Source organism: Erinaceus europaeus, unplaced genomic scaffold (assembly GCF_950295315.1).
Source record: "Erinaceus europaeus unplaced genomic scaffold, mEriEur2.1 scaffold_647, whole genome shotgun sequence".
Classification (NCBI taxonomy): Eukaryota; Metazoa; Chordata; class Mammalia; order Eulipotyphla; family Erinaceidae; genus Erinaceus; species Erinaceus europaeus.
In genome coordinates this window covers 27,372-42,520 of record NW_026648171.1, presented here as the reverse complement: position 1 = coordinate 42,520, position 15,149 = coordinate 27,372, and the positions used below count along the sequence as shown (strand labels likewise).

The 15,149-nt window shown below is 60.7% G+C and overlaps 1 protein-coding gene across 2 annotated transcripts in view; it reads right to left on the bottom strand.

The window, feature by feature from the left end:
• Positions 1-2,988: 2,988 nt before the first annotated feature.
• FBLN2 (fibulin 2) overlaps positions 2,989-15,149 on the bottom strand; it is a 33,786-nt gene continuing 21,625 nt past the window's right edge. Inside the window, exons 7-17 of one of the 2 annotated variants that reach the window (XM_060184794.1) lie at positions 14,408-14,509; positions 12,357-12,497; positions 9,552-9,686; positions 8,179-8,316; positions 7,529-7,672; positions 7,278-7,406; positions 6,848-6,973; positions 6,016-6,132; positions 5,561-5,689; positions 4,986-5,109; positions 2,989-4,177 (exon numbers count right to left, since the gene is read on the bottom strand). In XM_060184794.1, the coding sequence (XP_060040777.1) occupies positions 3,820-4,177; positions 4,986-5,109; positions 5,561-5,689; positions 6,016-6,132; positions 6,848-6,973; positions 7,278-7,406; positions 7,529-7,672; positions 8,179-8,316; positions 9,552-9,686; positions 12,357-12,497; positions 14,408-14,509 (1,643 nt within the window). In that variant the 3' untranslated portion in view covers positions 2,989-3,819. The remainder of the gene's footprint in view (positions 4,178-4,985; positions 5,110-5,560; positions 5,690-6,015; positions 6,133-6,847; positions 6,974-7,277; positions 7,407-7,528; positions 7,673-8,178; positions 8,317-9,551; positions 9,687-12,356; positions 12,498-14,407; positions 14,510-15,149) is intronic. The other variant, XM_060184795.1, reaches the window with a different exon arrangement.

The window sequence follows — 15,149 nt, the reverse complement described above, 5'->3', positions numbered from 1 at the left end:
ATAAAAGAAAAAGGAAACAAGTGAATCACTCTTCAAAGAGCTGAAGGCAGCCTGTGAAGCAGAGTGTGCAGGGGATGCGGGCAGGTAAGGAGGGAAAGAGGGTCTGAGGGCTGGTCTGGGCATGGATGTGGGTGACAGAGAAGTCCCACGACTCCAGACTCCTCACTGAGCAGTGGGTGGCTGAGAGTCACCCTCCCTGCACCCTCAAAGCCATGTTTCTTCCCCTTAACTCACTTGCTTTCTGAGGGGATCTGCCCCAGGCCCCCGTCTGGAGGGACAGGCCAGCTGGCTCCATGTAGGTGGGGAGGGAAGCTCCCCAAAAGAAAAGGGGGTGGGGCGTGGGAGAAACAGTCAGACAGACGTCCCTGGAGTGGACACCTGAACCCCAGGCTTTGGGCACAGGTCCTGGGAGCCCCATTTCTGGTTGGGGAAACTGAGGTGGGGGGTGGCATGTCCCAGCCCCCTGGGAGCAGAGCCGCCCAGAGTGTGGGCCAGTAGCCGCCCTGGGGCGGGGCCGTGGAGACATGCATCCGGACCTGCTGACAGCGCCCCGTGCCCTTCCTGTCCCCACCCTTCCTGGCATGTCAGCGTCACGGGGCCACAGTGGTCACGGGGAGGACAAGCAGCACATGACCCTTGACCCCAACCCAACCCTGAGCTTCTGGCCTGAGAGACAACAGAGGGACAGGACAGAGGCTGCCTGGCTCCGACTCTCCAGGGCAGAGACAAGGGGCCCTGGGGAAGCAGTGACAGAAACACCCCACACCCCCACCCCCAGGAACACTGGTCCCCAGCACTCTCCTGCTCCCAAGGGTGTCCAGAAAGAAATGTGGAGCAGGTGCTGCAGGCGCTGGTGGGCAGGGCAGCTCTCAGAGAGGCCTCCAGGGTCCGCCAGTCTGGCCTGAGGAGCTGGGGCCACTCTGATCAGCATCTCCACAGCTCCCAGGGGGAGGGAGAGAAGCGTAGAGTCATGTATTCATTCAACAAACACACGACAAACGGACTCACACCGGTGCTAGGTGCTGGGCCCTCAGCCACGCTCATCCACATGAATCATCCTGAGAAACACTCCTGGCAGGAACGGGGGGCTGACATGGGGAGGGCGTGGTTCGGACAGCTGGCTCTGCACGGGGTGCGGGTGGTCACAGTAGAGCACTGAAGGGTGAGTAGGAGTTCGCCAGGTACTCCAAGCACTGAGAGCAGAGTGAACAAGCGCTGGAGGGAAAAGACGAAGATCAGGAAGGGCTGGGGGTGGTGGGTCAGGAGCCTGGGGGGTGCAGGAACTCAACACAGGACACGGGGCTCAGAGCAACCCCACAGCCCTCCTCGTGGCCAGAGACGTCTCTCCCTGAGCCCACCTGGACGTTGCTGTCCTACCATGGTTTGGTGGCCTGAAGAGCCACAGGGCCAGGAAGCTACCACAAGGGGGCGTCATTACCCCATGGACGAGCCCAGACTGAGCCCAGTTTTTTCCTGGGAGGTGAGCTCCAGGCGCCTGGACTCTGGGATGTGCCATAGCAGGTCTCACCTCCAGGGGGGACCAAAAGCCAGACTGCAGGTGGTATGAGGCAGCCCCCCCCCACCAAAAAAAAAACAACACTGGAACCACAGGCCCCAGGGCCAGCTCCAAGCAAGTGTCCCCCAAGAGGATGGGAGAGGGATATGGGGGACTGAGGGGACTTTGGCCGCCTCCCTCCCTGGTCTCCCTCCCAGGCCTCCTTTCCTGAGGTGACTTCTGTCCCAGCCCTATGTTGTAGTAACCTGTATCCAGACTTCAGCAGAATGAGCAGAACAGAAGGGGGCTGTGGGGACCCCCACATGTGCAGCCAGCTTGTGCGGAGCGAAGGTGGACCTGGGAGCGCCCCCCGCCCCAAATGTGTGTCTGACACAGAGCAGGGTCAGCTGGTCGCCACTCAGGGTGCTGGGGAGGGGTGCCCCACCCACCGACCATGCCTCTAGGGCGTCCCACTGGGGCGTCCCACTGGGGGATGTGTCTGGGGCTCTGACTTTGAACAGAGGAACAGGATGAGGGCCCCCTTCTCTCTGGCTCTGTACACCTGGAGTAGTATGAATGCAGCTTCCCAGGCAGGGCCAGCACAGACATGCCTTGTGTGTATTCAGACACGGGGCTCCCCTCCCCCGGGGTCACACAGCTACCGGTTACTTTGGCTCCTATCTCTACATGGCGGAGTGGACCAAGCACATGTGGCCCCCAGCTGCCTCCCTGGCCCAGCCGTTCATTCTGTACACACAGAGAAAGGGGGAGAATGGGCTGGGCCATGCTGCGCCTGGACCCAGGTTCGAGCCCCTGCTCTCCACCTACAAGGGATCTGCTTTACAAGCGGCGAAGCAGGTCTACAGGTGTCTCTCGCTCGCTCTCTACCTCCCACTGTCTCTGAGTTTCTCTGTCCTGTTAAATAAAAAGGAAAAAAAAATGGCCACCAGGAGCAGTGGATTCATAGTGCAGTCACTGAGCCCCAGTAGTAACCCTGGAGGCAAAAAAAAAAAGGAAGGGAGGAAGGGAGGAAGGAAGACAGAAGAGTGACCACAGCAAGACCATCATCCATGGAGTTCCCCCTCAGTGCTCTGCCCATGGTGCTCCTGAGGGGCCCAGACCTGGGTCCAGCAGCCCCACTGGCACTCACTGCAGACTCAGCCACACCCCAGGCCTGGGTCTCCCAGCCTCTTCCTTCACCCCAGAAACGTGCGGTGGAAACAGAGCCTCTCATGCGTCCGGTTGTTCCCAAGTCTCAACAGCAGGGGACAGTCTCGAGCCAAAGTGAGCAGCCTGGTGAGGGCCACGCGGTGCAGGAGCAGCAGAGGAAGCGTTTCCACCCAGCAGCTGGCTGCCCAGACCCGTCCCAGAAGGGCGCCCCAGGCAGAGCCGACTGCAGTCAGAAGCACCGAGCACCCTCTTTCTGTTCTGGCTGTGTGTTTTAGCCTTGCCAGGGAATGAACTCCGTGGCCCTGAGCAGGCATGACCCCAGCCTGGTTTACATTTATTTATTTATGATAGTGAAGTCCCCGCTGGTGTGATGTCCCCACCCTGGGTCACAGTTTTCACCACAATTGAGAGACACATACAGAAAGAGAGAACAGGCGTGGCAGTGAGCTCTCTCCAGCCTGTGTGTGTGTGTGTGTGTGTGTGTGTGTGTGTAGGACACCGCACCACTCCACCACCCATGGAGCTCTCCCCTCACCTCCTGCGTCATCCATGTGGTGCCAGAACTTGAACCCCGGTGTCCTGAGACACCACATAGCCCTCAGGTCCCACTGGGGAGACAGCACCTTTCAGATGCTCTGCTTAGACTCACAACACTAGGTCTTTCTCACTGTTGTCCTTCATGAACCTCACGGACTGTCTGCATACTTTTAGCAATGTGCACACACTATTTTTATAACCCCCTCACCAAAAAAAAAAAAATGCTGGCAGAGGATCCATCTCAGGAGGGGGACAGCTACTCACAGCAGGGCACAGTGTGGGGTGCAGATGGGGAGGACAGGGCATCTGGTTGAGTGCCAACACCCAACCTGGTCACGTATTGCAGTCTGTAGTCCTTGCCCAGGCCTGGGTCCTCAGACCCTGCCGGGGTTGGGGGGGGGGGGCAGAGCCTGTCCTCAGAGCCCCCACCCTGCTGCTGGTTTCTATGGGGCTGGGGACAGGGACCCCCAGAGGAGTCAGATCAGCAAAGTTAATGGACAGAGTCAGAGTCCCCTGCAGTCTCAGGGCCCCTCACGTGGCAGCCGCAGACTGGGGACACGGGGGGGGGGTTCTCAGATGGGGGACCTGAAGGCCAGGCAGGGTGGGGCAGTGCTGCCTCACTGGCCGAAGGCAGTGAAGAAAATGTGCATCTTGGCCAGGAAGGTGGTGACGGAGCCCTGACGCCAGAGCTTCATCTCCACATCCAGGGCAAAGTCTCGGGGCGTGCGCACTGGCCGCTGCAGGTGCACCACACCCGTGAAGGCGTTGAGACGGCCCGTGCCGAAGTAGCCCTCCTCGTTGCCCCGGGTGATGGTCAGAGAGATGGTGTCCCCCGCGAAGACGGGCACCGGGCTGATGCGGAAGATCTGGGCGGGCACCAGCAGCCCCGTCTGGAAGCTGAGCTGGTAGTAGGTGATGCGGGCAGGCGAGCTCTGGCACTCAGCGAAGTCGTGGCAGGTCGCACGCTCGCACTTCCTGCGGGGGGGGGGGTGTGCAGGGGGCCGAAGGATGCGGTCAGCCGGGGGGCTCCCAACACCCCAAGACCGCCTTCTTGCTGGATGCGCCTCTCAGGCAGGCTGGGGAGCCGCTGCCCCAGTGCCAGCCCCACCTGTGCCACACCTCTGTGGGGCAGACTAGGGGTGCTGTCTGTGGCTGGCCCTCTCACGGGCCCGTATGCCCATCACAGACGCTGACGACTGAGGAGGGGCCCTGGGAGTGGAGGGGCACCCGGCAGCGAGAGGCTGCAGTTCCCCTCCAGCCTTCAGGTGACCCTGAGCAGGAACCATGGAGTCCACTAACTCCAAACTCGGGGTCACATAGTAATCAACACCCTAAGTGCTGGGGAGCATAGAGCAGTGATAGTTAAGGACTGGGTGGGTGCCAGAGCTCAGCGTTAGAGCACAGGACTTGCATGCCTGCGTGTTCAACCCCCAGCATGGCCGTGAGCCAGAGCTGAGTGCTGCATGGCGTTCTGGCCGCTCTCTGCCTCTCTCCCTCTCTCTTTCTGCCTCTCTCCCTTTCTCTCTCTGCCTCTCTCCCTCTCTCTCTCTTCCTCTCTCTCATAAAAAAAAGTTAGTAACAGGTGTGTGGGTGGGTGTGTGTGCAAGAGAGACTCTGGGATTTTCTGGGAGACTCCCACCGCCCCCACCCCATTCTCTGCACCGTGGCAGTCCGCTTGCTCCCAGGTCCACAATGAGAGCAGGGGCGGGAGCGGTGGTGGAGGCAGGCATCCCTCCCCTGGGCGTGTGGGTGGGTGGACGTTCCCCAGGGTGCAGGCACTCACGTGTCAGAGACTCGGGCGTAATTGGGAGGGCAGTCGAAGCGCAGGCAGCGGAAGCTTCCCTGGATGTTGTAGCAGGTCTCGGCCTGGGAGCAGTTGTGAGTCCCCAGAGCACACTCGTCCAGGTCTGGGGAGGAGAGGAGGCTGGGCGGGGTCCCCCAGACCAGTCACCCCACCCATGTGCTAGAGGCTCGGCCCCGGAACGCCGCTCCTGACAGCAATGGAGCGTGGACACACACATGTCCCACCTGGACCAGGCCACCCACTTCTGTCCCCTCCTCCGAGTCCCTCCCACGGAGGTCAAGTCCCCCAGCATAGCCCTCCCTGACATCAGTCTCCCTGGTCACTCCTCCAGGGTTCTCACCAATGACAGGTTTCCTGCCTTCTGGAACCCTGCCCCACCCAGGGCCTGGCCCAGAAGCCTCTAACCTGGGTAAAGACTGACAGAGGCACTACCACCTCCCCGACCCCCGACACAGACCTCAGCTAATATGACCCAGTGGCTTCCCTGTGCTTGGGTGCAGAGGCCCCAGAGCAGGAGCTGGGAGAGGCCCTGTGTGCCCAGAGCCCAAGCTCACCCTTGCAGGTCCTCCCGTTGGCCATCATGGTGTAGCCCTGCTCCGGGCAGGCGCACTGGTAGCTCCCAGGCATGTTGAGACAGCGGAAGGTGCAGAGGATGCCAGCGCCCTGAGCACACTCGTCGATGTCTGCCCGGGAGAGAGGGTCGCTCCCGAGTCATCTGTCCCCACGGGCCACCCCCATCCTGTCCCTGTCAAAGCCATGGAGCCCAGGGACCCTGCTGGATGGGTAAAGACAACGGGCCCAGAGGCAGGCAGGGAGCTGGACTCCCATTCCAGTGCTCCCTCCTGGGGCAGCTCCACCAGGGCCACTGTCAGCTGAGGCCCCATTGGGAGCCCAGGCCTGGCCCACCGTGTCTCTCTTATAGAGGGGGCACCAGAGTCACGTTTGGGAGACACCTGCCCGCCCCAGGCCAGAGCCAGGGCAGTGCAGCCTGAGCCGCCTGAAGTCAGACCTGTGCAGGTGTGCCCGTCCTCAGCCAGCTGGTAGCCCTGGCGGCAGTAGCACTGGTAGGAGCCATAGATGTTGGCGCACTCCTGGCTGCAGCGCCGGGCCTCGCACTCGTTCACATCTGAGGGGAGACAGGCTGTGTGTAGGCGTGCTCCCCCCCCCCCCCCGCCCTCACCTCAGCTTGAGAAGCTTCGGACCACGACCTGCCCTGTATCTGGTTCTTCAGGATTACTCCATATGTGTGGGGTCACCCCGGTGACAGGATGCACAATGAATGAATGCATGAATTAATGAATGAGTGCATAAATAAATGAGCAAATGTGCAGGTGAGTGAATGCAGGAGCAAATGGACACACGTATGCATGAATGGATACCGATGAGCAAATGAATGCATGCGTGAATGAATGCATGAAAGGATATATGTGCACAGGAATAAATGCAGGCAGGCAGGCATGAATGAATGAATGAATGAATGAACGGATGGATGAAGGAGTAGCTGATTTTCTCCACTGGGATCTAAGCCCACAGGTGGCTGGGATGAGTGGTGTGAGGTGAGGAAGGCAGGGTAAAGAGGACAGAGGGGGGCTGGGCAAGGCTCTGGGCTTTACATGGGGTCAGGGCAGGTCAAGGTGGAGGTCAGGGTGGGGTCAGAGCAGGGTTGGGGTGGGGTCAGATGGGTTCAGGCTGGGGTTGTGGTGAGGTTAGGGAGGGGTCATGGGTTCAGGCTGGGGTCACAGTAGGGTCAGGCTGGGGTTGTTGTGAGGTCAGGGTCGGCTCTAGTGGGTTCTAACTGGGGTCGTGGTGGGGTCAGGGCCGGGGCGGGGCCAGGCACTGACCTTCACAGTGCTTGCCGTCAGCGGCCAGCAGGAAGCCAGCAGCACAGGTGCAGCGGTAGGAGCCCAGCGTGTTCTCACAGGTGTGCTGGCACAGGCGGCCAGGTGCGCTCCAGCACTCATTCACATCTGCGGGCAACAGGAGCAGGGTGGGGCATCCGGAGCAGCCCCCCCCCACCCCCCAGAGACCCTGAGTGCAGGAGTCCCAGCAGCCCAGGCTGGGCCGTGGGTCGGCTGGAAGAACAGGGCAGGGGAGAGAAGCAGTGAATGCCAGGGGAGGCTGGGGAGAGGCAGAGCTGGGAGCAAGGTGCCATGGTCGACATCATCAAAGAGGCCTCAAGAGGCCAAAGCAAGGCAGAGGGAGGTGCGGCAAGAAGGGGCAGCCTGGAGGCCAACCTGTAAGAGGGGGCCGGGGCTGGTGGGCCCCACCTACCAATGCAGGCCCTGCCAAAGGCATCTCGCTGGAAGCCGGCCTTGCAGTCACAGCGGTAGGAGCCGGGGAGGTTGTGGCACAGCTGTCCCTCACCGCACTTGTGCACGCCCGTCTCACACTCATTCACGTCTGTGGGAGGGGGCACCTGAGGCCTGGGCTCTCCCCCACCCGCAGCCCCACAGGCCTCCCTGGGGAGCAACCCCTGCACCCCTAAGGACTAAGGACGGGGTGGTGGGGAGGCGGCGGCTTACCCACACAGGTGTCCCCATCCGGGCTGGCGTGGTAGCCTCGCCCGCACTGCAGCGGGTTCCTGTGGCACGTGTAAGAGCCCACCGTGTTGACACAGCTGAAGCCGGGCTGGCAGGGCTCGGGCAGTGAGGTGCACTCATTGATGTCTGCAGGTGTGGGGGTGGGGGTTAGCCCGGCACTACCCTGGGCTCCAGCCTCGACACACTCTGTGTCCCTCTCTCCCTGGCTGCCTGGCACATTCACTGCATGTCACACTGTGTGCGCACACGCCAGATGAAGATACCAAACTCATTCCCAGGGCCTTGCACCTGTGCAGTGCTGCTGACAGCCTCCCTGGCCCAATTTCCTAGTCTCCATTCTTGCAGAGAGAGAGAGACAGAGAGACAGACTCCACAGCCCTGCTCCACCGCAGAGCTGGTGTCATCCATGTAGTTCCAGGGCTCGAACCCCCGAGCCCTACATGTGGTAAAGCATACACTCGACCAGGTGTGCTGTCTCCCACCCCTTCATAAATCCCTTACAGTTTGCTGGCTAAACTGAGGCACCAGGGGAGGAGCCCAGCCCAGCCCTGCAAGCACCCCGGAGCAGACGGGTCCTCTCCGGGGTGGGGGTGGGGGGCAGCCTCTGGCCACAGCCCAGCCGGGCAGCTCACCCACGCAGTTGCCCTGGGGGTCCTGCAGGAAGCCGGCCATGCAGCGCTGCCGCACCTGGCAGTAAAAGGAACCCTTGGTGTTCTGGCACTGGAAGCCCGCCTGGCAGTTGTGCGTGCCCGTCGCACACTCATCCACATCTGCAGCAAGAGGCGGGGCCAGGGGTCAGGGGTCAGAATCCCACCACTCCTGGAAAGCTTCATTTTTTTTTTTTAATAGAGGGTAAGAGGAGGAAGACACCACTGTTTCCTCACTCATGGAGGTGGCCCCATGTGGCAGTCCAGGGCTCGGACCCAAGTCCTGGCACATAGTAAAAGTGGGCACCCCACTAGGTGAGCTACTCCTGGCCCCAGGAGCCTAGAACTATCTAGTGAGAAGGATGGAAGGCAGAGGCTTCTGTGCAACTCTAGCTCCGTGCAAACACAGGGAAACTGAGGCAGGGTGAGGGGAAGAACTGGCTGCTTGTGATGGCTGCGGCCACCTGCACACCCTGGCGGCCTACCCCCACTAGGCGAAGAAGCTTCTCCCACAGGCAAGAATGCCAGGGGTGGGGCTGCCCAGGGGTGGTCAGGTGTGCAGGTAAGGGGTGGTCAGCAGGAAGGGGAGGCGGGACGGGGCCTGAGGGACAGATCAAGGTCGATCAAGGGCAGGGCAGGGCTAGGCGTCCAGGGGCGGGGCATCCAGGAAGTAAGGCGTCAGGTGTCCCAGGAGCGGGGCCAATTTGGGGCGGGGCCGGGTTTCCAGGGGCGGGGCCGGTTTCCAGAGGCGGGCCCGGGTTTCCAGGGGCGGGGCCGGGATGCTAGGGGTGGGGCCGGGATGCCAGGGGCGGGGCCGGGATGCTAGGGGCGGGGCCGGGATGCCAGGGGCGGGACCGGGTTTCCGGGGGCGGGGCCGGGTTTCCGAGGACGGGGCCGGGATGCCAGGGGCGGGGCCGCGTTTCCGGGGGCGGGGCCGGGTTTCCGAGGACGGGGCTGGGATGCCAGGAGCGGGGCCGGGTTTCCAGGGGCGGGGCCGGGTTTCCAGGGGCGGGGCCGGGATGCCAGGGGCGGGACCGGGTTTCCGGGGGCGGGGCCGGGTTTCCGAGGACGGGGCCGGGATGCCAGGGGCGGGGCCGGGATGCCAGGGGCGGGGCCGGGATGCCGGGGGCGGGGCCGGGTTTCCAGGGGCGGGGCCGGGATGCCAGGGGCGGGACCGGGTTTCCGGGGGCGGGGCCGGGTTTCCAGGGGCGGGGAAGGGATGCCAGGGGCGGGGCCGGGTTTCCAGGGGCGGGGAAGGGATGCCAGGGGCGGGGCCAGGTTTCCGGGGGCCAGGGTCAAGCAGTCAGGGCGTGGCCTGGCAGTCTAGGCACTGAACTGCCCTTTAGTGCCCCCCTCACCTGTGCACTTGCCCTCCTGGAGCGAGTAGCCTGGCTCACAGGTGAGCGCCTTATAGCAGCGGAAGGAGCCCAGGGTGTTGACGCAGTTCTCGCCCCTGCTGCAGGTGTGCAGGGCCGTCACACACTCATTGACGTCTGTGGGGAGAGTGAGGGTCAGAGGCCTTGGCTCTCCCGGGAGGAGGAGGAGGACCCAGCACAGCAGAGGTCCTGGTCGCCCCCTCTCTCCAGGGACTCCGCCAGCCGGAGTGGCCCGGGAGGACGACCACCCGTCCCCATCCATTCATTCAACAAAGATTTATGGAACCCTGCCAAGTGCGGACAGGACAGCGTCCCCACTCCTGGGAGGACACCCCGCAAAGGAGCAGATAGTTCACGGGGAGGTGGTCACAGGCTCTGGACATAGACCGTGGTCATGACCTCTGGACATGCAGAGCAGGCCAGGGGCGAGGCACAGGGGCTAGAGTGCACTGGGAGGCATGATTTTAGGATCAGAGTAGAGCCTCAAAGGACTTGTGAGCCGGAGACAGAGGAGCAGAGAAGATGCACCCAGAGCCCTGAGGAGGCTGAGGGTGTGGCCCCAGGAGAGAGAAGGTGATGTTTTGAGACGTGGAAGGAGGTGAAAGCCATAAAGGACCCCTGGGGTGGGGGGTGGCTGACCAGTTTGTCACTGGACTGACTTCCTGGCTGGGTGTGAATCCTGCAGGGCTGAGGGAGAGAGTGGGAGGTGTAGAGCAGGGAGGATCCTGATGCCAGCCTCTGGGACTGGCAAGGCCCACTCCCCCAGGAGGAAGAGGAGACAGAAAGAGGTCTGCAAGATGCCTGGGCTGAGCAGTACCTGGGAGGGCGAGGGCGGGGGAGGGATGGGCTTGTAAGGGAGAGTGGACTTGAATGTGAGGGTCTTGATTAAGGAAGGGGCACAAGTAGAGATGTAAATGTCGCAGAAGTCCACTGCCATGTGGTCACCATGGGGACAGAGCAAAGAGAAGGAAGGATGGGGGGAGGCAGCTGGGGAGGAGGGAAGCCAGCAGAGGCGGGAGGGCACTAGGAAGGCTGGGGAAGCAAGGTGCATTTGGGCCGAGCCACTTCTCAGGGCTGGTGACATCTGAGCTGAGTCTCCATGGAAGACAGGGACCAGGCAGAACAAGAGGTGACAGGACAGGGGCAGGAGACACCCCTCCCCACCTCAAAGTCACAGGTAATCGTGTGAAGGACCCTGGTTTGGGAGGGGATGGGAGGCAGGGGAGAGCTTCAGGCCAGCCTTTCTCAGGGAGGCTTGGCTGGACTCAGGACAGACAGGCTGGAGTGACAAAGGGAGAAGTGTCCCCTAATCCCCAGAAAGGCCACAGCCCAGCAGCCCCCACACCCTGGGACAGACACAATGATAAATGATAAATCAGAAGCCACTTCAGGGGACAGGACCAACATCACACAACCCTCGAGTGACCAGTGACCAGTGACCATGGAACTCAGAGGCCCCAGCCCAGAGACTCCTCCTCTCGCCACTGACCCCTCTCATCTCCCAGTGGCCCAGTCCACCTAGAAGGCAAGTGACAAAGCACAGGGTCTCCTCACAGGTCACAAGGCCATGAGAGGGTCTCTAGAAGACATTCCGTCTTGCACACCCCCGGTGACAGGGATTAAACTACCTGTGCCAGCTGCTGGGGTGCACGGGCCATCTGTGGGATCACATAGTGAACGCCAACACCAGCAACTTCCGCACAGACTAACTCACTGGCGCTCCGCAGCACCCCCTGGAGGTGGATGCTGGTACTGCTCCATCTCACAGAATGGAGACAGGAGTAAGGGCTGTTGGGTAGCCAGTGTCAGAGCCAAAGCCCAGCTAGTCCAGCTGAGTCTGGCTGCGGGGGCCAAATTCTCTTTGGGCACCAGTCCCTGCCCCCCATCACAAGTTAGGGCTCACAGAGGTCTCTGGGGGCTGGAAGCACAAGACCCCAGCATGTGAAGATGTGGTGGACAGAGCGAGTGTTAGCAGCAATGATGGCTGGACAGACAAGAGGGATGGATGGACACAGAGGGGTGCAGAGAAGGGTTGGGGAGAGAGAGGGTGTGAGCTCATAAATTTTGCTGAATGGAATGTCCTGGGCTCTTCCCAGTCGGGCACCTGGCCTCCAGCTTCCCGGGACCCTGGTCAGCCCCTAGGCCACCCTCCTGCATGCCCAGGCCCCCCCAGACACAGCACACAGACGTGCCCCAGACAGGACGAGCTGCCCAGCGCCCCAAGCAGGGTCGGGAGCACATGTTGTGCCGACGGCGGAGGCCAGGGCAAACATGTCCCAGCAGCCGGTGACAGAGCCAGGCCAGATGTGGTCCCCAAGCACAGAGGAGACAGACGGGCCACTGCTCCTGCCCACACCTCCCGGGGCAGAGCCCTGCTGTGGCCTGCACCCCTCCGGTTTCTGGCCACTCAGGACCAGAGGAGTTTCCTCCAGGGAGACATCGGTCACTCACCCCCTAACCTGAGAGAGGTCAAGCCCACCCCCTTGTGTCCCCAGCAGATGCCACACGGGCAGTGGGAGGCAGGAGGGGAGAGCTGCTGCCGATGCCTCTGGCCCCTCCCAAGAGCAGGGCACTGAGAGAGCACAGGCTGGGATTCTGAGTGGACTCCATCCATCTTGGGGAGAGCACCCACAGTAGCCTTGGAGGGGAAGCAGCACAGGACACCAGGACAGGAGGACAAGGCACAGGGAGCACGGGGCCAGCTGTGCTATGGGCTCAGATGCAAAGGGTCAGCCTTTAGCATGTGGCCCTGGGCCTCTAGCTTGTGGAGCAGAGCGGCTGGCTTACCCACGCACTTCCTGTGCCTGTTGAGGATAAAGCCCTCAGCACAGAGCACTGTGTGGTTGACACAGTAGTAGGATCCCAGGGAGTTGACACAGAACTGGCGCCGGCCACACTGGTGAGTGCCCAGCAGACACTCGTCTTGGTCTGCCCACCGCCAGGAGGGAAACAGAAGGGCCGTTAGAGGGCGCAGGTGCAGGGGGGGCAGCCGGTATCGGGCAGGGAGACAGACCCAGAGTGCCCCAGCCCATCAGGGGCACCTCAGTGATCTGGGCCCTGGCAGAAGAATGTCAGGGCTGGAAGCCACTTTCCCCTGACAGGTGGCGCAGGGAGGCCCAGAGAGGGCTGGCGGCCTGCCCAGGGACACACAGCAGGTTGGGACCAGACACCCCAAGAACAGACGGGTCAGGAGGCCGACAACATCAAGAGGAGAAGGAGCCAGTAGGGACCCCTCAGGAGGAGACTGGTCCAGAAGGGGGACTGTGGGCTGATCCTGTGGAGTCTCAAGAGAAACTTGAAACCTGGCTTTAAAAAAAGATTTCTTGAATGTTTCCTGGCTAGAAACTGGTGTGATTATTTTAAACTGCAGAGCCTAGCAGGTCCCCCAACCTCCCCTCTGGCCTGGAACCCTAGGAGAACTGAGGAGACTGGGACCCCAGGTACCCCCTGCCCAGGGGAGAGGCCCTTCACAGACCCCAGGAGACAGCGTGCATGGCCAGAGAGCCCCGAGGGCTGTTGCAGCATCGAAGATGCAAGCCTGCTCCTCCTGGTCATGCTGTGTGACCTCAGCGAGTCTCCTGGCATCTCTGGGAGGGTGAATGGTTTCTGTCCATGTCAGAACACAGTCAGCTTCAGTGGGTGGGTGGGTATGTGCCCTGCCCTCACCCAGACACCCACCAGGGTCCCAAGGCCTGCACCTGAAGGGAGGTCCTTGTTGCCCACCTGCACCTCTGCTGCAGGTGGGGCAAGTGCTGTGGTCTCAGAGCCTCTGTGGCTGGCCCACTGACCATGGGAGCCACCCAGCAGGAGTGGGGTACAGCTCCCCCTCCCAGAGAGGGAGGTTCCAGCACACCAGAGTTTCTCCAACGCAAACTCAAACCACTTGAGTTTCCAAGTTCAGTCCCCAGCACTACGTGTGAAGGAGTGAGGCTCTGCTTCCCTTTCTCTTTAATAAACAAATGCTTCTTGAGTCCTGGCGGTGGCACACCTGGTTAAGCTCACACATTACAGTGCATAAGGACCCGGGTTCAATCCCCTGGTCCCCACCTGCAGGGGGAAGGCTACACGAGTGGTGAAACAGCTGCAGGTGCCTCTCAGCCTCTCTATCTCCCCCTCCCTCTTAATTTCTCTGTCTTTATCTAATAATAAACAAATAAGTATTTTTCAAATATTTATTACTTTATTTCCTTTTTGTTGCCCATGTTGTAGTTATTATTGTTGTTATTGATGTCATCATTGTTAGATAGGACAGAGAGAAATGGAGAGAGGAGGGAAAGACAGAGAGGGGGAGAGAAAGACAGACACCTGCAGACCTGCTTCACCACCTGTGAAGTGAGTTCCCTGCAGGTGGGGAGCTGGGTTCGAACCGGGATCTTCACGCCGTCCTTGTGCTTTGCACCATGTGCGCTTAACCCACTGTGCTACCACCTGACTTCCTCAAATAAATATTTTTAAAAGACAATATTATAAGCAAATACATCTTTATAAAAAGAAAGAAAGAAAACCCAACCTGGAAGTCCCTGGAGTGACAAGGAGGTGAGTGTGGCCGCTCTGTGAACGGCAGAGGCAGCCGTCAGCAACACCCTCGTCCCGTCTAGGTCAGGGTTCTGTTGTCCCTTCAGGTCCCTGAGCCATCTTCAGGTCCCAGGTGACAGGGGGACACAGAGGGGGCTGAGAAGCACTGCTGTGTGGAAGAGCCTGGCCCTGCCTGTGGGGACCCCAGGACTGCACCCCTGTGTGAGGCAACACTGTGGATGCCACCAGGCCTAGCATCTTGCTGGCCCAGCGAGTCCAGGTCTGGCCTGGCCCTCTTGTCCCGCCCTGCCCCGAGTACTCACCTTCACATGACACACCATCCGCCATGATGGCGTAGCCGGGGAGGCAGGAGCACATGGCATTGCCGCCCGCCATGGTGCACACCTGCTTGCAGGGTCCATTGTCTGTGAGGAGACAGCACGGAGGTGAGAGACTGGCACCCAGCCTCTCCTGTCACCCAGACCGAGTGGCAGCAGGGAGCAAGGCCTCCACCTGGAACTCTCATTCTTTTCATTCGGTGCCAAGAAGGAACTAAGGACCTTCTGCAGACACTCCACAGCCCAGCAGCTGCCCCAGTCTGTCTTCTTAATTCTATGCTCTTAGGGAGACAGACAGACAGACAGACACAGCACCACTCCACCATCCATGGAACTTCCTTGAGTGCTATCCTTAGTGGCCCCGTGGCGTGGTGCCAGGGCTCAAACCCAGGGTGTCGAACACTAGAAAGCTCCCTGGAGCTTTTTTGGACTGAGCTGCCACACGTAGCTGGCGTCTGGGATGCGTCTGGAACCTTTCTCCACCACCTGGACAGCAAGCCCCTCACAGGAGACAGAAGTAAGGGGAGAAGGTGCCGGAGAAGAGAACGAGAAAGCAAGTAGGCAGGTAAGGGGAGAGGAAGGAAGGAAGGAGAGGGAGCAGAAGAGGGAAAGAGAACAACAGGAAGTTTCTTTATTTTAATTAATTAATTGATTAATTAATTTTCCCTTTTGTTGCCCCTGTTCTTTTATTATTGTAGTTATTATTGTTGTAATTGATGTCGTCATT